This window comes from Pundamilia nyererei, unplaced genomic scaffold (genome assembly GCF_000239375.1).
Source record: "Pundamilia nyererei isolate P.nyererei 1_Seehausen unplaced genomic scaffold, PunNye1.0 scaffold00179, whole genome shotgun sequence".
NCBI lineage: Eukaryota > Metazoa > Chordata > Actinopteri > Cichliformes > Cichlidae > Pundamilia > Pundamilia nyererei.
In genome coordinates this window covers 1,208,495-1,233,528 of record NW_005187580.1, presented here as the reverse complement: position 1 = coordinate 1,233,528, position 25,034 = coordinate 1,208,495, and the positions used below count along the sequence as shown (strand labels likewise).

At 38.4% G+C, this 25,034-nt stretch overlaps 3 protein-coding genes across 11 annotated transcripts in view; 1 reads left to right on the top strand and 2 right to left on the bottom strand.

Moving 5' to 3' along the window:
* slc2a1c (solute carrier family 2 member 1c) overlaps positions 1-3,714 on the bottom strand; it is a 7,734-nt gene extending 4,020 nt beyond the window's left edge. The window contains exons 1-3 of the mRNA XM_005746561.1: positions 3,583-3,714; positions 2,729-2,889; positions 2,400-2,640 (exon numbers count right to left, since the gene is read on the bottom strand). Of these exons, the coding sequence (XP_005746618.1) occupies positions 2,400-2,640; positions 2,729-2,889; positions 3,583-3,714 (534 nt within the window). The remainder of the gene's footprint in view (positions 1-2,399; positions 2,641-2,728; positions 2,890-3,582) is intronic.
* The window catches only part of ccdc177 (coiled-coil domain containing 177), a 78,352-nt gene continuing 56,890 nt past the window's right edge, over positions 3,573-25,034 (top strand). For 2 of the 3 annotated variants that reach the window (XM_005746554.1, XM_005746551.1), the window contains exons 1-2: positions 3,573-3,703; positions 17,837-17,991. In XM_005746554.1, coding sequence (XP_005746611.1) covers positions 17,932-17,991 — 60 coding nt within the window. In that variant the 5' untranslated portion in view covers positions 3,573-3,703; positions 17,837-17,931. Of the gene's footprint in view, positions 3,704-3,959; positions 4,055-17,836; positions 17,992-25,034 lie in introns of all 3 variants that reach the window. The other variant, XM_005746552.1, reaches the window with a different exon arrangement.
* The window catches only part of smoc1 (SPARC related modular calcium binding 1), a 53,426-nt gene continuing 40,777 nt past the window's right edge, over positions 12,386-25,034 (bottom strand). For 5 of the 7 annotated variants that reach the window (XM_005746543.1, XM_005746545.1, XM_005746547.1 and 2 more), the window contains 5 exons: positions 23,377-23,459; positions 20,832-20,937; positions 19,779-20,023; positions 19,041-19,074; positions 12,386-13,281 (listed from right to left, as the gene is read on the bottom strand). In XM_005746543.1, the coding sequence (XP_005746600.1) occupies positions 13,242-13,281; positions 19,041-19,074; positions 19,779-20,023; positions 20,832-20,937; positions 23,377-23,459 (508 nt within the window). In that variant the 3' untranslated portion in view covers positions 12,386-13,241. Of the gene's footprint in view, positions 13,282-19,020; positions 19,075-19,778; positions 20,024-20,831; positions 20,938-23,376; positions 23,460-25,034 lie in introns of all 7 variants that reach the window. The other 2 variants (XM_005746544.1, XM_005746546.1) reach the window with 2 other exon arrangements.

The window sequence follows — 25,034 nt, the reverse complement described above, 5'->3', positions numbered from 1 at the left end:
AAACTGAATTTGAATAAGTTAAATTTGAATTTGAATTGCTCAGATTGAATCTGAATTGTAACTTGAATAAATGCTTTTGAAAACTGAATTTGAATTAGTCTAATTTGAAATTGAATTTATGGTTTGAAAATGATCATCACTAAATTGAAATTGAATTTTATATTTTGAAAATTTTGAAAATTAGACTAACTATTCACTTTAGCTAAAGTTATTAAGTTAGCTGAAGAGTTGGGATGCTGTGTAAGACATAAATAAAGCTAAAATACAAAGGTTTGGACACTGTTTTGCATGTTTCCCTACTGTAGGGGTCTCTGCAAGCATACAGAGGGGGTACTCTGAGAGGGTACAAGATGACAACTTTTGAATTCTACTAGAAACAGTCGATCATATTTGTTTGTCAAAGCTGAATTCAGGGCAAACTACGCTAAATTAGCGTTTTTAGCTAGCAGCTACAATAAGCATAAAAGTTACCTTACGGCTATCATTTGTTAACATGACGCTTGTTCTTATACATGTAATACATTTATTACCAACCTGAGAGTTTATCCGCTGGTCATTCGACATGACGAATGACTTCTGAAGTCTTAATTCAGCTCAAGAGGCTGTAGATTCCCGTCAGTAACACTTTCGGTCCACTAGTAAAACATAGTTCTATTAATCTGCGCTTGAACCGGAACCGGATGTAAGTTCCAAAAAACTGAATTGTAGAACTGAAACTGAATGGTGAGAAGTGAAACTGAAATTATTCGAGAGCTGAATTTTTAAATGATAAAATGCAGTTTCAAAGCAAATCAATTCATTTTCAAAATATAAAATTCAATTTCAATTTAGTGATGATCATTTTCAAACCATAAATTCAATTTCAAATTAGACTAATTCAAATTCAGTTTTCAAAAGCATTTATTCAAGTTCCAATTCAGATTCAATCTGAGGAATTTAAATTTAAATTTAACTTATTCAAATTCACTTTCTGATGGCACAGATTTCTGCCCATAGAAAGCACGGGAATTTGAATGAAAACAACTGAATTAAAATGAAAAGAAAATAATTAGAATGAGAAGAACAGAATTTGAATGAAAACAACGGAATTAAAATGAAAAGAAGAGAATTAGAATGAGAATCGAATTTGAATTAAAAACACGGAATGTGAATGAAAAGAACAGATTTTGAATGAAAACAAAAGGTTTTGAATGAAAACGAACAGAATTTGAATGAAAAGAACGCAATTTGAATGAAAACAAAAGCATTAGAATGAAAGCACGGGAATTTGAATGAAAACAACGGAATTGAAATGAAAACAACGGAATTGAAATGAAAACAACAGAATTGAAATGAAAACAACAGAATTGAAATGAAAACAACAGAATTGAAATGAAAACAACAGAATTGAAATGAAAACAACGGAATTGAAATGAAAACAACGGAATCAGAATGAAAAGAAGAGAATTTGAATGAAAACAACAGAATTTGAATAAAAAGAGTAGAATTAGAATGACAAGAATAGCATTTGAATAAAAACAACAGAATTTGAATGAAAACAACGTAATTTGAATGAAAAGAATGTAATTTTAATGAAAACAAAAAAATAGAATGAAAGCACCAGAATTTGAATGAAAACAACGGAATTAGAATCAAAAGAACAGAATTTGAGAACAAACAATAGAATTTGAATGAAAACAAAAGCATTAGAATGAAAGCACAGGAATTTCAATGAAAACAACGGAATTAAAATGAAAAGAAAAGAATTAGAATGAGAATAACAGCATTTGAATGAGAACAACAGCATTTGAATGAGAACAACGGAATTAGAATGAGAACAACGGAATGTGAATGAAAACAAAAAAAATAGAATGAACGCAACGGAATTTGAATGAAAACAACGGAATGTGAATGAAAAGAACAGTATTTGAATGAAAGCAACGGAATTTGAATGAAAAGAACATTCTTTTTCTCTTAACAGGTGATCCAGGAGATTCCCCCTCCCCCCCTTCTCACTGTCCCTCTCCCCTTCTGTTTTTCTTTTCCTTCCTCTTTCTTTCTCCCTTTCCTATCCCTCACTCATGTCTGTCCCGTCTGTAACAACTGAAAATAAAATAAATAATAAAAACAAAGGTCGATCAAATGGACCAATACGCCAATGCCACGATGATCCATTTGGCAAAATAAATCCATTGGGTATCCTTGTTGGTCTTCAGACAACAATTCTGACGGCTAAAGAACCAAATGGGACAGGCAAAAAAAAAAAATGAAAAGAACAGAATTTGAGAACAAAGAACAGAATTTGAGAACAAAGAACAGAATTTGAATGAAAAGAACAGAATTTGAATGAAAAGAACAGAATTTAATGTGTCTCCTTACCAAGAGCAGTAAGAAGTAAGTTAAATGTAAGCTCAACTCACCACACCCACCAGGATGCCTGCAGCGAAAGACACCTGGTTCAGTGTAGCAAATGCTCCTCTGAGGTTGGTGGGGGAAACTTCCTGGATATAGAGGGGGTTAAGGCTCATCACCAGGCCACAGAACAGACCAAAAACCAGTCGCCCTAGGATGAGGACCTCAAATGACTCGCTGGCTTTGGAGGCAAACATCAAACATGCTCCGACCACAGACAAACCGTTAACTATCAGGATGGAGTTACGCCTGGAGGGGAACAAGCAAATTTATAAGGAGGGGCGGGGGGAAGCAAGAACTGTTGGAAACTTTACAAAAGTTAGCTTGGTTTTCTTACCTGCCGTAAGAATCTGCCAAATATTTGACTCCCAGCGAGCCCAGTAAGGCTCCAAAATCTTTAATGCTGACAGAGAGTGACCACAAGAAAGTAAGACTGTGATCTGAGATTGATTGGTTGTGTCTGGCTCTCCAGGTATTGTTGAAAAACTCTTCGATAATCTAAACAACAATGCCAAAGTAAATCAGTTTGCACTGGTAACTCAATTAGATGCAATGACATGTTTTTTTCTCTCTCTCTCACACTCACACACACACACACACACACACACACACACACACACACACACACACACACAAAAAGGGTTTACAAAGATGTTTTTATTCCTCTTTTTCCATAGATGACTAATGCAGTGTTCAAAATCATTCACGTGTTGCTTCTTTTGTAACAGAAACACTTCCTCCACAAGAACTATTTCAGGAATTATTGTCTTGGGATTTTTGAGTGGGTAGAACAACTGCTTCATTTTGTAAAGTTAGAACAGTATACCTGTGAAAATGGAAAACCATTCCAAAAAAGGGAGCCAAATCCAAAGCCGAGACGGAGAGTTACCTTATTTAGTGCTTTATTGAGGCTCTGTAATATGTTTGACAGGCAGCATGCTTTCCAGCATTCCCCTCTGCATAACTGTTATATCTGGACAATGTAGGCCTTTTATGGAATATCAGCCAGACGAGAATGTCTACTTTTTGATGTCTGGAGTTATGTTTTGTTGCAGTTTTATACTTCCAAAAGTAATTCTATTGATCAATGCAGATTGTTTTGTATAGATTTTAATTTACACATCACACTTATAATACAATTTGAAACATAAATCTGTGTGCTGTCCCTCAGATGCTGCTAGCTCTGTTCACCTTGGCTGGAGCGTTGATGTTGCCAGTGTGGTAACCAATCTGCAGGGAGCCGATCACCGCTCCCAGGATGGACGTCACAAGCGTGGCTGTCAGATGGCTCTGCCGCAGAAACAGAATTGAGGTTAGCACCATTTCTTGTTTTATATCTTTTAATTCATAACTAATAAGAGAACGCTACCTCTTAATTAGGTCATTTTAACCCTTTACATTCTTGTTTTTTCTTTCTTATTTTGGATTGACTACAATCATCATAAAAATCCAAAGTAGTTATGGTTATGATTAAGCAGATAGAAGACAAATACTCAATCCATTACTGATTTCTAACCTTATGACCTCAGTTCATTGATTAACATTCCTGATCCCTCCCATGGTTCCAGCAACCAGGCCAATCATATGAGTACTTGTAAAAGTCCAGCTTGGCAAGAACAACAAGGGTTTGGCGCACTGGCAACATGTCCAGAGTTTTAGTCGAGTAAGTGATACTGCCTCGCTATGTTCATTCTGCCTCATTCACTCATTCACAGAAAAGCATTGATTCAAACAAACCTCCTGAGATGCCATTTGATTGTCCGAGATGGTGTATCACTCCCTCGGGATGTATGTGCATTTATTTTTCTCCTGGTTTTGTTATCTGTAAAAACCAGATAGTGGGGGAAAAAAGGTCTAGCAGTTGTAGTTTAGGAAGCATTAGTGGTAGTATAGGAGTTTGGCACAAAATGATATGAAAAAGACTCAGCTAACAACCAGAGACACTGAGATTTTTTTCTGCAGTGCAAATTTCATATACATATATATATATATATATATCAAATGCAGTGTATATGACTAAATGTTTTTGAACCACAGTGCGGTTACCCTACAGCATCACAAAACATATTTCATCAAAAAAAAATCAAGCAACTATATGAAACTATATACTTACTGCATACAAATATTTTTGCTTGTCTTTTTGCATGCTTACCTGTGTTACTGCGTCAACCAGACTGCTTGATTTGTCCCGAAACAAAGTTGGAAGACCATATCATCTATATAAGATTGTCCTCACCACTGTTCCTGAGTGTCCTACGTTGATCGCTTCTTCATCCCTGAGTTCTAGATATGACTGTGTATCTAAACCAACTACCAGCTGAAACTTCACACACACACACACACATTGTACCAGTGACCACAGTGACGAAGTCACACCTAGCTGGTGAATTTGAGGTATATCTGATAAAATGGCAGCAGTGGGCCTCCTCTGGTTCTCGTGAATCAGCTGATCAACATCCTGAGTTCCCACTGACTCTGGGTCTGCAGCAGTCAAACCTCAAATTGCTTTGAAAACCGCAAAACTGCTCCCAGTTAAGGTTTTAAGAGGAACCGTTTGGTGCTTTGAGTAGGCCACGGTTTATAATCGCATTTATCAAAGATGGAAAAAGTCAGGTACTTCTGTTATAGTGTGGCATGCTAAAGTTTATCAAAGCCTAAATGTCTGTGTTATCACGAGGTCGTACTGCATTCTTTGCAGGGTTTCCCATGCTTTGGCTGATATGTTCTTCGGGCACCTGGTAGCATTTTCTGTCTTGGAATCCCTCAAGTGACACGCATCTGTGCATGGTAGTTTGTTTTGTTTTTTCAGGCTGGAGTCTTTTGGAAGTATAAATCTGTATTCTTGTATGGTTTGCCCTTTTAAAACAAATTGCTTTAGAGAATTTAATTGAAACAACAAAGATTAACTACAATGGGAGGTTAACTAATTGGAAATTTAGGGTAAAGAACTGCTGCTGCAGAGGTGGCATGTGGATGGAAACGACAACACCCATCACACAATGCTGTCACAATTTAGGGCCTCAGGGCTTTTATTGATAATAGTGTGATGAAGTATAAGCATGTATGTGTACTTTCACTCCTCTTCCTCCTGCTTCCATCAGAAGAATACTAGCACGGAAATGCAAGTTTAGTCTCCAAATGTCAGTATGTTTCCTGATGTGATAAACTGTTCCTGCGTTTTTGTGTGTATTTACAAAGGAACTGCTCTAAAATGGTTCCTATTCATCTACTGCGCACATTACAGCGTTACCCAAAACTTTAATGATGGCAGTCAAATACAGAAACTATGCAAAGGGGGAACACATAAAACAATAATAAGTTTCTATCTGATTTTGGCATAATTGTGTCTCTCTGATTTCTAATAGTCATCCAAATAAACCTTATGATTGAGTGATTGTTATAGGTGATATGAACTCATCTCCAGTGTTCACCTTTGAAGATATACTATTCCGGAAAGCTTAATTTCATTATTCCATTGCTTTATTTTCAGTCAGTGAATTGCTCGATTCTTTTTGCTACATCCTGTTTCTTTACATGGCTCGTTAATGTTTAATCCAATCCAGTTTTATTGAATAACTATTGCACAATCGAGTATGTGCTTATATCTGTGCTCTGCGCTAGAATTCACTAAAGACAGATGTTTGAATATGCTATATGTTTGCTCAAAATGTGGGTTAAGTGTGTCTTTATGATGAAATCATGTAAGCTAAGCACACACCTGTCTCGTAAGAAAATCCACAAGCCCCCTAACTGTATTTCATTGCCGAGACTCATAAGCCAAATGAATATAAATGCTGTAAACATTTCCCACACTCAGTGCAAACCACATCATTTGAAAACAATTTTTATCATTAATTTTAAGTTGAATACGTTCGCATAAATATTAAATGGCCCCTGGAGCGTGGAGGTGATGAAAAGCAGATCATATCAGCTACACTGAGTCATATGTGAAATGCTTTATATTACAGACGGAGCACAATTAAACGTTATACACAAAAACAGATCTAGCTTCATATTTAAAAACTAGTTCTTGTAAGCCCTAAACTGCTGACTGACATCATAGCTTTGATGTTAACGTTTTTGATGTTAAATAACATGAGATTGCTCATTTCATACAACAAAATGACATATGTGCTTTCTTCAGCATGAATAAGAAATATAATCCTTCCAAACTGAAACTTACAATAATTGGAACAGTTCCTTAAGGGTGCTCTATTTTTAAAGAAAGCCAATCACAATATCACAAGACTATATTTATCAGTGATACTTATATTTAGAAGTTTCTGAGCACAAACAAGAAAGAGAAGTGTTTTGGGGCATTTTGGAGAGGGGTCAAATGCATCATCCACCTGCAAGCTCTGTTCTGTTCTGTGCAGCTGAGTTCTTAATCAGCGTGTGGATACGCCCGTCTGGAATATGACCTTTGACCCCTGAGCCCTGGCCTCCTGACAGGCAACCCCTTGACCTTGCAGTCAAGCAGCTGGGCAGGTTCTGCACAGGCACACAAGGGCACAAATGGTGAGCGGTGTGCGCCGTCATCCCCCCACCGTTAATGTTTTGCTATCACCGAAGCTAATGGCTCGCTCTCTAAATTACCTGTAATGGTGGTTTTGGTCTGTTTCTAAGCGTTTCAGTGCGCACAAAGGAGGATAAAAATGCGCAAATTTACTCATCACTACTAAAACATGTGGGAAATATTAGATGGTGGCTAATTGTATTGGACAACTACTTCTTGGACTGATTTCTTCCACACATGATGCTTGTAAATAGACAGCGAGGAAAAAGGTTGAGTCATTAGATGATTACTGAAATTGTTTTAGAATGCATTCCTATCAACTGAATTATCAGCTTTGCTGTAAAACCATCACTTGAAAAATGTCGGTAATTCAAGTTGATGTCTTTAACTCCAAGTCCAGAATCAAAAGATTCTATCTATGCACTTTTTGAACTGCTTATCCTGAATTAGATAAGTGATTAAAAAAATATAATAATAAGATTGTCACTCAATTAGTGTTTAAAGAATTTAAAAAAATACTCACTCCTTTAAGAAAGTTAGATAACACAAAGTTGTAAAACTCCTAAACATTAGTCTGCTCCTATTCTGCCCACGTCACTTTCAAAAATCCAAATTCCAGCTTTCACCTATGAAACCCCTCCGGCAACCTGCCTACCCTTCACCCCACTTTCAACAAAGGAGAAAGAACACACACACTAACACACACACGCACATACATCCCTAAGCAGCTGCGTCATTATAAAACTCTTTTGAACTTCACACTGGAAGTCAAATGCCACATGTGTCAGTACAAGACAGATGTACTGCAGCTGCCTCTTGGCTCCAATTTCATCTGTGATACCAGCCCTCTCCACCGCCTGTCTCCCCCTTACCCATTTCCAAACCACTACCACCCCTTCCTTCACCAGCAACCTCACCACAAGCCCTCTTCCTCCCATCATGCACTGATAAAATCACCAGCACCTTTGAAGTATCATCACTAAATCAGGGCATCTCACAGCGCACACAAATAATTGTGCATAATAGGTTTCCACATTCAAACATGGGGACAATTAATTATAGTCCTTTTTTAACATGGACAGGAAATTCCGCTACAAATTTCCCGTGGGATCTTTTATTTATTTCAACCATTAAAAACACAAAAACTACACAAGTCTGCAGAGAAATTCAGTAAAAACATTATCTTTATTAAAATATTTCAGTTCATGAAATTCAGTTGGCTTGCTTGATGCCGTATCATAAGTAAAAACTTGTTGTGCAGACACTGGATTCAATTTGTCAAACTCCAACCTGCAGTGAACAATCTTCACCATTTGGGGTCAATATTGAACTCCTTCGCCCTCCTTTCAGAAAATTTGTCTTCTGTTAACAGCTCTAAATGCTTTCAACTGCCCAGAAAAGTATAGTTTAAGGAGATGTAATATGGAGAGTTTCCATATTTCTTTAGAATCATTATCAAGCTTTTTAAAATACCACTGTTTATATTGTAGTAATATTAAAGTGAGTCTAATTAGTTGGATACTTAGAGTGTCACACAGTACCTCTACAGTTTCCTCAACATGATTCTGTAAGAGATATAACGTGGTTCAAGTTTTCAAGTGTCTTGTTGCTGAATTCAGTCCTCTCTGTCCATACAACAGTGAGATGTTAAATTCTTCCAAATGTTGGGCAACTAGATAGCTGCTTTAAATTTATGACACACTTAAGGTAGGAAACAGCATGAAGTATCCCAAAGAGTGATACAACCCAGGTGGAAGCTACTACTTTGTTGTAGCTCATAAACTTTATGAACATTTTCTGAGCTTTGCACTTGACTGATTCATTTTGAGATTAAAAGAAAAAAGCCTTTAGCTTCTTTTGTTTTGCTTGTGTCTACTTTGACACAAGTTTGAAAATGTCAATGATTCTGAGCAGCACCCAAATCCACATGAATCATTTTTATTCAAAAATAACACATTTCAGTGTTTTCTTTTCCATGGATCTAATTTCCTTTGCTATGAATAAGAAACATTATCAAAACACATTTGAATGGTGAAGTGCAAAAACAAGTGAAACAAAAAAAAGCTGTCTTTTCTCTACCAAACTGACATGCTACAAGACTCCTTCACTACATTTTTCCCATCATGATTTGTAGTGATTACTAGCCTTTTGGGCTGTTTTAGATCTTGCATGTGATTTGCAGCTCTGCAGCGTCTGGAAGCACTTCAGCAGACACACATAAGCTCACTGTGTTCAAACCTGGATTGAAACAGGCACTCAGGAGAGACTGCACAGCCCTCAAAGAAAGGCTGGTTTCTTTTCTGGTTTCTTGGCATAACTATCGAATTCAAATTAGATGCAACTGGACTTGTGATTGTAGTATATTAAGCACCAGATACTGCATAAGTATGGTCCTGACTGTGCGTAGTGATGACGACGGGAATCTTAAAACACAAACTGAAATAGTAAACTAACCTCACCATAGTTAAAATAAACAGTCCTCAGAGCTGACAACGTGCAGTCTCGCCTAAGCATTTCCATGTTGTGAATTAGCTACTGTAACAGCCTAATGTTTGACATGATATAAACAGAGAGAAAAGTATATCTTTTTTTACAAGAAGCCAGAATGACAGTGAAGTAAGTGAACAATCATACACCCCCACAGTGACATTTAGTAAAACAAAGCTTATTGTACATATTTACAAAAGGAGCTTTTTTTTGTCTCATAATTGTGAGCCATTGCAGGGACTATTGGGGAATACAACTCATACAAAGTATTTAAACCACAACAGCAAAGACACGATTCTCCGATTGTTCCCAAATGTGAGGATCACATTTTTATTTTTTACACTGCAAAACTAAAAGGATTTTTTTTCCCCCCTTCACTGCTCATAAAATGTTAGCATTTATCAGACACCCGGGGCAGTATTTTTCAAAAGACTTACTTCAGTGTCTTACATAAAGTGGAAAAACTCCACTATGAGTAGTTTTAAGTGTTTGAGACAACAAGACTGACATCAGCTGTTTGAGGTCAGACAGTAATTGTGTTTACATACACAATACATAGTCTGACATTACTGGGAAGGCTCCAGTATTTACTGTATGAACTGCCACGCCATATCTTGCGAGGTAAACGTGAATATGATCGATGAAATGGGCTGAGATTAACAAGATATTGAGCCATGTGAACTTCTTACTCTATTTACTGGTTAGATTAGTCAACTGTGGAGTCGTTTTTCTCTGATACTAATAATATTTAAAACATCTTTATTGGAATGTAATCTATTTAGAAAACTAAAATCTCCACAAGAGAGTCAAAGATTTGTTCAGTTTGGATCAGTAAACACTAGAAGGCAGAATTAAAGAAAGATCATTACATGATTAATTTTGTAAAGAACGGATACTAACATTATCAAAGTGTAGTTTAACAAAACCTGCACAATTACTTTTAACACTATATAAACTTATACACAAAAGAATGGGATGCATGTATTATAAATGAGTGGCCTCCACTGTGGTAAGGACACATTTAAATTGAAGATGCATTAGTGAATGCGTCCCATTTGTTTATGTAAGCACCAATGCAATGGATTCTGATCACATAGTGTCAGACTTGGAACTTAAACAACAATTTGCCAGCTCCTCATTAGTATAAACTTGAGATCTATGTTACTTCATACAAATCAGAGGTGCCTGGTGCAATAGCAACTCTGGAGGCTTGGGAAAATTTAACCAAATCGGTAACAAATGAAGACAGATTTTGTTTCAGAGCTCAAACTTTGTTTTTTTTCCGGGAAAATATTTTGCGGCTCTTTTTGCAAACAGTGTGTTTGTTTTGGTATGCAATCATTTGTACAATTCTACTTGGTTTCAGAAGAGCATCTATCAAATTATCTGTCATTACAAGGTCTAGTAGCTCGCCCATCTAACAAAGCTTCTCAATAACTCAGCTCTAAAAACACCTGTGTGGACATTTATGCTAAAATGCAACCCACAACTTTATACGGCTGTATTTTAGAGTTTTTTGTCTCTGTGTGGTTGCATGTGTGTGGTTGCATTCCTGAATTCTTTCATTACTTCATATTTAATACTGTTTGTTCGTATTCCAACCTTTGTGTAAACATGTTGAAATGTCTTCCACTGGGTGCAACAGTGTAAAGTTCCATGAACATCCTGTGTGAAATCTTTTACTAGCAGCTGTTTTGCATGTTTAATTTGTCATAATCTTTTACTATTTGTTCTATTATTATATTTACAAACCCATTTCCAAAAAAAATTCAGAACACTGTGTAAAATGTAAATTTAAAAAAATGATTCCACTGATTTGCAAATATCATAAACCCATATTTTATTTAAAATAGAACACTGAAAACATATCACATGTTTAAACTGAGACATCTCATGAAAATATTCTTTCAAAAGTAAGTGGTACCAAAAAGCCAGCTTGTGGAAAATTTCACAACTAATCAGGTATTCTTGGAGTTTCTCAGAAGTAAAGATAGACAGAGATCCACCAACCTGCAAAAATGTGCATCTCCAAATTGTGGAACAATATTAGAATAATGTTCCTTTTAAAAGCGTTTGAGTGTAAAGAGTTTAAATGTCATATCATCTACAGTAGATAATATGATCTTGTGATAATATCACAAGTTTCACAAAATCTGGAGAAATCTCTGTGCGCAAAGAATAAGACTGAAATCACTATTGTATGTCCGTGATAGCTGGGACCTCAACTGGCACTGCATTAAAAACAGGCATTATTTTCTTAAATGCATGTTAAAGTTCTATCATGCAAAGAAGTAGTTATATGTGAACATGATGCAGAAACACCATAATCTTCTCTGGGCTAAAGGTTATTTAAATTGGACTAAGGCAAAGTGGAAAGCTGTTCTATGGTCAGATGAGTCCAAATTTCAAATTCTGTTTGGAGAGCAAGCGCTTAACATTCTCCTAACTAAAGAGGGAAGAGAGCATCCGCCTTAATAGTGCTCAGTTCAAAAGCCTGCATCTCTGATGGTATAGGGGTGCATTAGTACCCATGGAACTGGCAGCTTGCACCTCTGGAAAGGCATCATTAGTGTTCAAAGGTAGATGATATCTTGTTCAGGGAAAATCGTGCACATTTTGGCAAAACAATGCTTAACTGCATGATGAATCTTTTATAACAGCATGGCTTCATAGTATAAGAGTCTGGGTGCTGAACTGGCCTGCCTGCAGTCCAGACCTTCCACTAACTGAAAACATTTAGTTAATGGAACAGGATTCATCTCCCAAAAGTCAGACAACTGGATTGGAACAGAGGATTCTACACAGTGGTAAATATGGCTTTGTCTCAATTAATGTGAGATACGTTGCTACCAATAAATTTCAAATGAGCTTTTTCCCAGAAAATGGTACATTTTCATTTGTAAATAAAATATGGGATTATGAGATTTGCAAATCTTTGCATGCTGTTTGTATTTACATTTTACACAGCATCCCAACTTTTTGGGATTTGTTGTTGTAAATTCTCTTTTTTTGATACTACAGAATGTGAAAATAAATTATGAATAGTGAAGAAGAGTGTTTTTGCAATGTTTTGGGGTTGTAGAAAAAGTAATTGGGTAAAAAAAAAGTGACATCCACTTAGCTACCACTGTCCGACACCGGTGCGTGCATGACACTTGACAAAAACCAGATATCCAAAATGTTAATGTATCGAGAAGGTTTTGTGCAGGATTCACGCAGCTAATTCTGTGCTGATGATCCATAGACTCAACTCACAGTTTAATTCCGATACATGCCACTCACATAATTGTTGCTTCTTCACATAGAACATTACACATTTGTTTTAGTTGTTCTAGACTGACTTGTAGAGTGCGTTTTAAATAAGCACCATTCTTTTTTGCATGTGACTCACGGCAAGATCCTCTTTTATAGGTTTCCACTGACCTGTGTGCTGCTTTTTGTAACAAAGGGCCTGTAATTTTAATTCACATGGCAATTAAATGTGTATTAGTACCTCGTGAGGACACACAGAAGGAATCAAAACATCAGACTTAACACACAGAGAATTGTGGTAATATACACATACTTGCTCTTCCAGTGGTGAGCCTGTCATCTTTGCAAATATATTCTCATTCTTACCTAGATATTTTTCAGTCACTTCAAGACAGGAAAAAAAACATAAAAACAAATAAAATGTCAAACATAGGGAGAAGAAAGTGCAAATATTTTGGTGCCACTTTGTTTTTCTTTTCCATTTTTTTTCTGTTCATTTACAAAACTCAGGAACTTCTTAATTTTTCTGCTCCATCTGTCTCTGTCCTGTCAGCAAGCGTGCAGATGCCTTCCCTCTGTGCCCTCTGCTCTCATCTCAGCTTCTTGATCGTTCTCTTCTCACACCAGACGTCCTACTGGAAACATGTGCAGGAAGAAGAAGACAAAAGAAATCATTTAATAATGAAAGTGTAGGAAGTAGAGATTTGTTACTACTGATGTGGGCTGTGTTTCTGAGTACAATTAATGCAAACCCTTCAGTGCGCAAACACGTAACAATGCTCTTTGTGCTTTTTTTTGAACATGTGAAAGTCTCTGAATGACCATGTGGAAACCAGATTTGTCCCCAGATTTTTCAAACAAAGCAGATTTTTAGTTTAATTTAATCTGTTACAGAATTCATTTTATTTTAATTTGTCAAACTTTAATTATATCTCTATATTACAGACATCACCAGCATACTGTCTGCTCTCCATCATTTTGTTTTTTAAGGTAATTAAACTACACGAGTAATATGTACTGACTCAAAATGTTATCTAGAACGGTAACATCAAATTTCCTGCAATTATGTTAAAGCCAAGCAAAATCTGTAAAGTTGTACTGTTTTGCAGTTGCATGGGACAGTGAACTGAACTGCGCATGCTGCTAACTCATCAATCAGATGTGTGGGTGTATATGTTCTGGGGCAAAAAGGGAGTAGAAGAGAAAGCTAAAGAAGGAAAGAAAGAAGAACAGGCCTGGGAGAAAAGCAGATGGGTCAAGAGCTTAGATTGCTTGCAGATGGCTGTCAGAATAGAGCCGAGGTCCTCCTGTTAGAGCTCAGGCTGTGTTTCAAGCCATGTGCCTGGGTGTTCACTTTTATATGCAAGCATTTCTATGCTGAGTTAAGTTTGGTTTAAATTTAGTGCATTAATAATGAAATTGTATTTCTGTATATAGGTAAATTCTTTCTTTCTGCATATTTTCTGTGCAGTGTTTGCTTGTATGTGTAGACTTTACTGGCCTGCATGAGGTGTTCAAAAGAGCAGCCTGGGGGTAGGGAGCTGCAGGTGCAATATCTGTCAATAAGCTGGATTTCATTTCTACGAAAAAGAAGCCCAGCTGATTTCACTCTAGAGGCTTCTGTAGTCTCAGATGATACATTTACAAGCAATAACTCAGTTCAGACTTTAATGCATCACAATCCTTCCACTGTCCTATAAATCAGCAGTTACATTCCACATGAGCGATCCAGCGGTGGATGTTTTCATCTATACTTTACTGTAACTGTACAAAATAAAATATTATAGCCAACTAATCTTTCCACGAGTCTGTTTAATCTAAGTGACTACCGTTTGCAGTTTTAGCTTTGACGCTTTTATGTAAATAAATATTGCTTTAGGTCCTGTATGTGACCAAAACAGAATGAATCATCTTACCCAGGTCGTAAAAAATAGTTTCTGTGCTTGAAACAGAAATACCAAAAATCTCTACTGCCTCTTTGCATGGAAGCAATGAGGTTAACGTGATCCCTTGTCATAAGATAATTTTGATTTCCATTTTTAGTATTTTATATTTGGCACCATGTCTCTGTTCTGGGACTCCCCCACCCTTCCATGTGCATACAGCCAGTTGGAGAGAACAGCAATACCCCAGCACAGAACAGGGCATATACCAGTGACAACAGATATGACTGATTAAGTCAGGCACACCATGTAAAAGAAGTGTTAGGGTATAGGGGGTTTCAAAGGTGCTTGCAGATGTGCAACAACTGTGGACAGTTGCATGTCCAGCTAAGAAATCAGCTATTGTTGGCTGGTAACAAGATCAGATGATCTTCTGGGATTGAAGTTCAGCTTGGCCTTTTTGCCAAGCCTTCAAGAGACTGAGTTCTTAATTAAAGGTTCTGGATATTGGTTTGGTTGACACATCTCAGCAACATCACCTGAAACTTGAGGACAATGCCTCTGGACTGGCAGACCAGAGTGGCGGTAACCCTTTTTAAGAGGGGGGACCAGAACATGTTCTCTAATTTCAGAGGGTTCCCACTTCTCACCCACCCCAGCAAGGTCTATGACAATGTTCTGGAGAGGAAAATCCATCTGTTAGTAAAAGCTCATATTCAGGAGGAAACATGGTGGTTTGCAATACTGGACCAGCTCTTTACTCTCTCAGAGAGAATGGAAGTTTGCCCAATGAGTCTGCATGTTGTTTGTGAACTTGGACAAGGCATTCGACTGCATCTGTTGGAACATCCTTTGGGTGGTGTTCCAGGAGTGCAGGTTGACTGGCCAGTAGCTGCAGTTCATTCAGTCCCTGTGCAGTGGTAGCGAGAGCTTTATCACCGATTCCTTATAACTTTAATGGATGGAATTTGTAGGTGGAGCCAAGTGTTGGAGGATCTCTGCTCTGGTAGCCATCTGCAAACCACTTCTTTGCAGATGATGTGGTTCTCCTGGTCTCATCAACCAGCGACCTTCAACTTGCACTAGGGTGGTTTGCCGCTAATTATGTAGTGGTAGGATATGAATCAGGGTGTCAAAGTTTCAGAGTATTGTTCTTATTCAGAAAAGGGTGGAGTGTTAACTCCAGGTCATCGACAAGCTATTCCTTAAGTCGAGGAGTTTAAGTATCTTGGGGTCTTGAGTTCACGAGTGTGGGGAGAGTGAAGTGGGAGAATGATAGCAGATTGGTGTGGTATCTGTAGTGAGGCGGACACTATTGGCTTGAAGACGGAGCTGAGGGTGAAGCTGTCAGTTTACTGGTTAGTCTATGTTCCTACCTTTACGGCCATGGCCATGAGCTCTGGCTAGTAACCAAAAGAATGAGATTGCAGGTGCAAGCAACAACAATGAGCTTCCTCATGAGTTGTTGGTCTCCCCATAAGGGACCTCTGTGATTCAGGTTGGCTCACAGCGGTGCTGCTACATCTCCACATTGAAAAAGAAGCCAAGTAAAGCCTCCTGGATGTTTCCTGGATGTTGAGTAAGACAAGGTGGCCTGGGAGAGGGAGGTCTAGGTGTAACTATCGCCATGACCCAAACCTGGATAAGTGAGGATGGATGAATGAATGGATGGTTTTTCAGACATAAAATGAAGTATTTGGCTAAAGTTTGTCCTTTCTCACATTAATGGATTTTTAAGTGGTAGTATTCGTTGTCATAAATCCTTTACCTTGGCAACACTAGTGGCATGTTCTACCTGTTGAGGCAGGTCCACAATATTTCCTAAGAGCTTTTTCCACTGAAGTCATGCTGTTCCTCTCTTTAGCTCAGATAAATGTCTCTGTTGTGAGAAGCTGAGCGACAGTTGTGCTGATGAATTGGCTTTGCAATTACGAGGCTCCAGAGGAGCGAATGGTCCTCTCCCTCCTCTCTTCCCAGTCACTAAGGACACTGTCTGTGCCATTAACAACACAAAGCTCTCCAGCCTCTCCCTGGACACCTTGGCCCCACTTCTGATAAAGAGCTGAAAGCAGATCCTGTCTAGCAGTGAATCGCCTGGCCTCACCTGGGACTGACCAATAAAGCCACTTGGCTCAAGAGCTGGGAATCATGGTATACCTGTGCATAATGGCAGCAGGGGGGAAATCACTTTGCTAAGACGAGAGATACACTGGCTTGAGTTTACTTTCAGTTAGGTAAAAACAGCCCATTGAATGACTTTTGTAGCAAATTCCTGAAGCTAATGATATAAAGAAGTAATGCTTTCCTGTCAGTATCCTCTCTGATGACCTCTTTCACATCAGCCCAGAATCCAGAAAGTCAAGCTGATGTCACTGTAATTAAAACACAAGTGGTGTTGGCTCTGAGGGGGCAGGAGTTCTCTAATGGCCCTGCATCCCCAGTGCCAAGGCTGCTCAATAATGCCCTCTTTTCATTCCTGCCAGACGTAGCCAGAACAAACAGGAGAAGAAGACAGGAAAGCACTAAGGGAGACAAGAGGAAGAGAGGAGTTTGACAGAAAACAGAAAAAGCATAATTCTGTGTGCTAGACTGTCTCATCTGTTTTTGTTACTCGTCTCGTCTACATAACAGCACTGAATTATTTATTTGCCTCTGCCAGGTGAAATAAGTTTATGAATACCTCCAGTGATGAGCTCATTAGTTTCCTTCCTAATCTCTGCTTAAAAACTAAAAAAAAACATATTTATATGACCACAGACTTATTTTTAATTAAAGGATTATAATTAACGTAGATGGCATAAAAAAAGAAATCCTATTGGTTTTACTTCTGTAAACAAAATGAAAATAAATCCTTCAGGTTTTGAAACCACCTTCCATCACATTCCCATCATGTGATTCACACTGGAGTGACTTCAGTTTGCTGTCAATCTGACAATACATGACGTTCTGCATGATGTACAAACCATCACATTTAGAACTTGTTGATTAGCCTGTTTGTTTTAAGTGTTATAGCAAAAATGAGCAAATCCTCATTCACAAAGCTCGTGCTATTCTTGACAGCAGGTGATGCATACTGCAAACTAAGGCCTCTGTAGTCACTCTCACTAGATCCTCAACATCCTTTAACTGTGTATGACCCTGTGAGGTGTTTGTGAGCACTCATACATGCACAAGGCCATGTGTTTGCACTTACTGTAAAATGTGTTTACGTATTTCTAAATGGAATTAAGCCTTTCGGGGGGGAAAAAGAACTTTGTTAACCTTGCTCAACTTGTTTAACAGTGAAACATTCTTGTGTTTTGTTCAGGAGTTATCTGAGCTTCCAGACCTGTGGCTTACCAGTTGACTGACTGTAAGAAGAGATTACAGAGAATACAATCATTGGCCTTGGCTTCATCTGTAATGACGTTTCCACTGTCTTCAGAGGATGGATGCCACTCTTTTCAGGAAATATCTCCCAAGGTATTTAGATATTTTTCCTTTGCTTTTGCCAACATGTCAGGAGGGAGAAACCTCATACAGATGAGCTCTACTCTTCCTCAAATGCTTGAAATCCTTCAGCAAAAAGCACACACTGTAAACGGTAAATATGTCAAGCAAGAACCCGATGACGATCCGGAGGACAGTGCCTGATAAGATTTAAGGGCTGACAAAGGCAGCTTCACTTAAACCACTTAGGCCATTAAGGAACAGCTAGGCATACCTGAACACAATGGCTGTCTCTTAGTCAAGACAGTGAACAATGCCATATGTTCTTACAGGCTCTAGCTTCTTTCTGCAGGCTCTCTCCCTCTTCTTTTCTTTATTTCATACTTCACTTTCTCCACAATCATCAGCAGCTTATAGTGCCTGAGTGGCAGCATTAGGAGCCATATAAAGCTGTCAGGCCATTTACCTCCAGCTCTTAAGCATGAAGGTGATAGATTCAGTGACTGTAGTGAAACAGCTAGACGAGCCTCCTCTGCTCCAGCAGAGGAGGCTGTTTATCCTGGCAGCCATGCCCGGGGTCCAAGAACCCTGACGTTATGCCCGCTCAGAGCCACTGTTCTGCAGACACCGGAGGGCAGAGCCAGGGTAAACACATGACCTCAGCGTTATGTGGCGTTGAATAGGGCTGGCGGTTAGACTCAGCAGCACCAGTGGGATCAATCACCACTCACTGAGGGGAATCCCGTTAGAGTGATCAAGAGGAGAAGAAGACAGGAAGATGGAAAAGAGCTGCGAGACGGACTTAAAGGTCGATTGATGAGTTGGTCATAATTTATTTGTTGTTGCTGTGACTTACAAAAAAATGTAATTAACTAGTGGGCCAAAGTAATTGTGTGTTGATAACAAATCACACAGGGAATAGCATGCACTAGTACTAGTTTTAAATACGCCAGACTGTCACATTGCACATGTACGAATATGTGTTAATGGATTATACAACAAGCCAACTACAGCTCCTGAAGCAAGAAGCAGAGTTAGTGAAAGCGTATTAGTTTGCCTTACTGAACAAATTTGTCCCTTGCCTTGTCCCTTGGTTGCCACTTGTTGTTGAGCTACCTGCAAAAAAGAGAAACTGTGATTAAACCTAATGGGAGTGGATGTCTTCTTTTTGGGTTTGTTGGGTCTTTTTTTTGGTCACACAGCAAATGTTATATTTTAAGTGCTTAAGGTAATTTGGCTATTAATGGATATTAATGCTTAAAATATAATTTCTTAATATTCAACACCAAGTAAAATTCTACTCTCCACAAATATTTGAACTGCAGCTGCTCTGAGAATCGTCGTTGTTGTTAGGCTTGTTTGACAAATGCTAATAGTCTCTATTAGGAGCAAACTTATTATTAGTACTTCAGTTTTCCTGCCCAGACTGTGTGTGTGTAGGATTGGTTAATGCATCAGTCTTGTCTAAATATTCATTAGTGGGTGCTGAGTGCATTAGCCTTCTTTGGACTGCGAACTGATTCAACTGTTTGTCACTTGCAGTACAGTTACTTCATCTTTTACTTAAAATTACTGTCTTACTGTGACTGACTTCACATTTTTAAGCTATGAAACCATAATTATGTTTATTAAACTATGTAACAATAATGAAATATTAACAACAGACTAAAGCCATAAAAGAGTTGTAGATGAGCTCCTAATGCCAACTGGCATCTCTGTCCAGTTGCTGAAGGAGGCCAGCTGCATGGTTGTGCTGGCACAGCACTCTCAGTCATTTTGATTTCCTAGTTTTCTCCTCAGCTTCCTTCTTCCTCTCTTACCCTCCTTGCTGACGCCCAGGCAGCCTTTCAGCTCCTGCAGGGAAATGGCTTTGTCCTTATTCAGATCACAGTAGTCGGTGAACTTTCGGGCACATTTCTTGGGTTTGGCTTTCTTCTTCAAGTACTTCTTGAAAGGCTTTAGTTCCTTCTTGTTGATGTCTTGACTACCATTGTTATCCAACTGGGCAAAGTACCAGTGCACCACCCTCTCTTCTAAAGTGTGACTGGGGTCAGGCTCCACAAACCTGAGTAGATACAACAGGCAACAGAAACTGAATAAGAAAATCTGATGGAAACTCTTCAAAAAGTAATGTGAGGGCAGAATTACTTTTGGGACATTCACCACATCAATAGCCACAACTTGGTCAAATTTACTGTTAAATTACAGTAAAGTACTAGCAGAGAAGTTTCCAGGACTGGGCTCACATTTTGCAGTGTCTACAGTAATCCACAGCTTCTTACTATTAACAAAAATGATGTACTGTCTGGTTGCTGTTTTACAGTTATAATTATTTTAATGTTTCTATTGTACATTCTATAAAAAAGTTTATTAGTACAAAATATAACAGGATGTCCTCATCCATGTACCCTGAATTTAATTTCTGGTCTTTGAATTATGGAAGATAACAACTTTGATGCACTTTCTCTACTTTTTACTTCTCAAAAGTCCATTAAAAGAAATGCTTCTGTATTCAGCATTTTAACAACCACCCTGAAGATAAAAGCTGGCAGAAAAACACAGAACACTTATCACCAAAGAAAAATATAATGTGTTATGCCAGAAAAATGTAAAGTAGATTACAGTTGATATTTCCTTAAAGGCATTTACAGTATTTAACTATATGGACACTGTTATTCCAAAATATCATTCAGCTCCATCATACACACATCTTTAGCACCAATGCATAGTAACTCCTGAAGTCTAGTGTCCAGATCTTCACATTGTGTGTCATAGAAATACTCTGCGTTTGCAATTCATTAAACCAAAAGGAAACAATGTTTTCCACGAACAATCAGCCAATATGTCAGTCTGTGGTATGTGACGCTACTTACCTCCCACCACCAGAGGGGGCTGGTGAGTTTATGGCTTGCACCATGTCTGTGGTGAGGGCATCTAACAAGCTTGTAATGAATTCCACTTTCTTGCCCTCAGGGCAGCCTGGTGCAAATAAAAGACAAAAATACACCAAAATTACCTACCACAACTAATTTGAGCCATTAGGCCGCAATGAAGAGCCTCTAAACCTTCAACACTAGTGAACCACTGTGACAGATGTCAAATAGAAAACGTCTGTTAGACCGTCAAAACCTTATATAGAGCTTAGTGACCAAGTAAATCTGTTAAAAGTGACCAGGTGAAAAACATGAACGTATGAATGTATGCTTTAACAGAGGTGAAATACATTGTTTGGCTGTTTTGTTAGACTTCAAAAACACAGAGCTGAGGCACATGGGTGAGGTGGGGCAGAAGTGTGCTGTGATGAGAGAGCTTTCTTGAGCAGAGCAGACCTGTTAACTTTTATGGAACAATTTTGAACACCTTGGGTAGCTCTTTTTAATTGCCCAGATGTATTTTAAAAGCACACAAAACCCGTGCAAAATTTTCCCTCCTAATTGTGTCTCTTAAAGGGAAACTTCAAACGCAGCTGCACTGTAAACTAATCTTCCTATTCTGCCTTTTTTTTTCAGTCTCTTCTTTTTTCTCTCGAGCTCTCTCTGTAGATCCCCCTCCTCCCCCTTTCTCTGAGGATTTGTGGCCTCCTCATCCTCTGCACCATTCACGTCTTTTTCTTTCCTTTTGTGTTAGCTCAGGACGGTCTGTGGGAGGCGGGTTGATGCCCCGCCAGGTGAATCCAATTAGCATTTCCTACAGCATGACAAGCTTGAAGAATCTCTACCTCGCTGTGCTTTAATCCAAGTGTTAAATTGGGGTGTTATGAAGCGCAAACTGTTACGTTGTATGTAGCTTATGAGGCAAGGTGGTTCAGGATGTCTGCCAGCATAAAAGAAGCTGCAGGCACATGAAAGCTGCTACAAACATGATTGTTGCAGGTGTAAACATAAAGAAGGGTATTTACCCTTGAGAGACTCCAAATGAGACACCTCCCCCCTCTCAACACCTAAAATGAAGTTAGATACTGGTGGGTGTTAACCAATATATGCAGCAATACTGGTATATCTGTGACAGGCCAGCTGATAAAGTCAGGCTTTACCTACAGAGCAGACACTGTAAATACTGCATTGGCGGCATATGTATGTGGATGTGTTCAACCTTTCAATTTGAAGGCATTTGCTGATTCATGAAAAGTGTAATTTTGCTTTACTGTTTGGTGGACTTTACCATTATCACATTACAAATTGCATTGTCCTAAACAATTCTATTCAAAGTATAGCCACAGGCAACTAAGGCTTTACTTTACTACAGTTGAACTTAATGGATCTCATCCTTTGGTCTCAGAGGACGAGCTGTTATATGCTCAAAAGGACAGAAGCAATATTGTCATTATGTGTAGTTGGTGAGGCTGAACCTGTAGCCAAATGCTGTTAAGCCTCACCTCTTAAGCATTCTTTTTTCACCATTGCCTTAATGTGACAGCCATGAAATATCATGCTTTGTTGTGGCGGTTCAGAACATCCCTCTACAGTACATAAAAATATCTACACTCAGCTCCCTGCAGTATCCAACACCACCAGCAGCCCCCCCACATGCCTTGCCACCACACCCCACAACACTAACACCTTCCATAAAACATACCACACATCTGCTGCACAGTCAGGAGTATGCTTGACTCTGTAAACTCACCAGATGGGGAATTAAACAAGAGTTACAATGCAGCCTTAAATGATGGGGAAACAGAGGGGCAACAAAAGTAAGTGAGCAGTAACAAGGGCAAAGGAGTATGAGCCCATGTTACGACCTCTGGCTCAGGGGGCAATCTGAGTCATGCATACTTAAAACTTTCCAGGTTACATTCTTTAACATGGATTTAAAAGCAGAATTCATGTGGATTATTATGTAGGACTTGGGCTTTTTTTTTTTTTTTTTGCAACAGCCACAAACAGGTATACATTGACAAACCACATCTCTGTGTATATATACTATTTTTCAGTTATTTGCTTATATCATTCATCTAAATAGCTATAAAGAGTTTTTTTCCATTATATTTTGGTATCGGTTTCTCTGTTTTGGCAGTATTGACTTGTGGTGCTCAAAGTGCCAAAAAATAAATTTAAAAAACTTAAGCAGCAATCTCTCTTTCCAGCAAAGACACATTGTTGTGAACAGATTCATGTAAAAATCATTTTCTTTCTACCAAACCACACTTGCCAATCCCTTCATGCTACAGAAGCTTCCATTTACCCATGACAAGCAGCCAGTCCCGGTGAGAGGGTGTAAACATTGATGCTTTCCCCCTCAGCTAAGCTGTGTTGTTGGCTAGAAGCTAGTGTTTTGATATTAAAGTCCAATGACAGTTATTATTTGGAAAGCAAGTTTGATCTCTAAAGCAGCTATAAAATTTCTACCAGATAATAAATGGAAAGTTTCTGTACTCCCACACCCAAATTGGATTGAACTGCAGTGAAAAAGTGAAGTGACCTTGCAGTTCTCTGCCTTGGAATGCTTCTTCTGTATCCGAGACTCGAGATCGTGCAGCTCCATCGCACTCAGGCGTCTGGTACCTGTTACAAAGAGGCAAGCACATGGCTGCATGAGATAGAAGCCGAAGAGGAAAAGCGTAAATCTGTCTTAGCAAAGTGTGAAAAATTGGAGACATCAAAGGAGTTGATTTCGAAAGATCTGAACAGCTAGAGAAGGAAAAAAAAAATCATCACCTGAAACTAAAACCGAACCGAACTAAACAAAAAAACCACCACAATCCAATTAGTCTTCCATGATCTCATTTGCAACATGTAACAAATGATTCAAATTCTGACTTCTTCAAATTACAACCTCTTGCTCTCTTGTCTTTGATCTGTATGCTCTCCCTTCATCTCAGTTGACCGTGATTAACCTTTCTTTATAGCTTGATAAATAAATTGGATTTGAAGTGCACAGAGCTTTTTTTTTTTTTTTTTTTTCAAAGCCATAACAAACTGTTCAGCATTACGCGTGGCATGACTCGTTTTCTCCTGGCTATTATATCAGTGGTTCATACGATGGAAAATGGAGCACATGTGTTTGATTTGTCTTTTTTTTTTTTTTTTTTTTAAGCAAAAGCAAGTTATCAACTCTATATTTTTTTTACACAGTCTGCACAGCCACTGATCCAAGATGGGGATATCTGATGGATGGATGAATCTGCACATTGGTGTTTGGAGAAGAGAAATTGGGATGTATGACATGAGTTCTAGTCCAAGTGTATTTTTATGTTAAGGAATAACCACCTCAGGGTTTTCATAAAAGAGCTCTGAAATGCAGATCAGAATTTGCTCTGTCTAAAGTTTCCTGTTGTGCCAGTGATTTATCCTAGGGTGTCAAAAAATAAATAAATATGCCTTCTGGTATCTTATTGATTTGAAACTAAACTTGAGCTATTGTCTATTCAAACAGAAGACCATATCTTCAAATTTGAAAAATGTCTTTACTTCAGCTTGTAAAGCATTAAGCCTTTTGGGGAGAGAGAATAACGATTCCTTTTCAGGAACAAAATCAGTTCATTTCTTCACCAGTGCATGCTTATAGTCCATGCTTTGTCTTTGTCTCGCCACTTGTTTGAAGTTGTAATATTCATCTTCTGATTACAAATCACGAAAACATTTTACAGAAACAAAACATGAGCAGTGAACACTCATTTTTTTCGAACGTGTTTTTAGAGATCCCCCAACATGAAGCTCGTGCACAAAAAATACTGTGCTTTCCTCAAAGCAATGTAAACAGTAGCAACTGCACTAAAAACAAAGTCATTTCAGAAACAGAGTGTTTATAGCTAGCTAACCGAAATTCACATAATCTTGGAACTAATTGCTTTGGCAAGTGAACTGGCAAGAGAGCTTGGATCCAAAACTTTCTGGATAATATAACTGACCAGTCTGTCAGTGGGTCCACCACTTTAGTCTGACTTACAGCAAAAAGGTGTGTTATTCTTGAGCTTCTCCTTTGTTGATCCAAGTGAATTATTTTGGGGGATTGATTGCCTCAAATTTTGGAACCAATATGTGCTTTTCAGGAATGGATTCCTAGATTGGTGATTATGACTCCACAATCATTCATTCTCAGATGCCCTCAAATTAACTACCGTAGAGCACTCTTGTTTA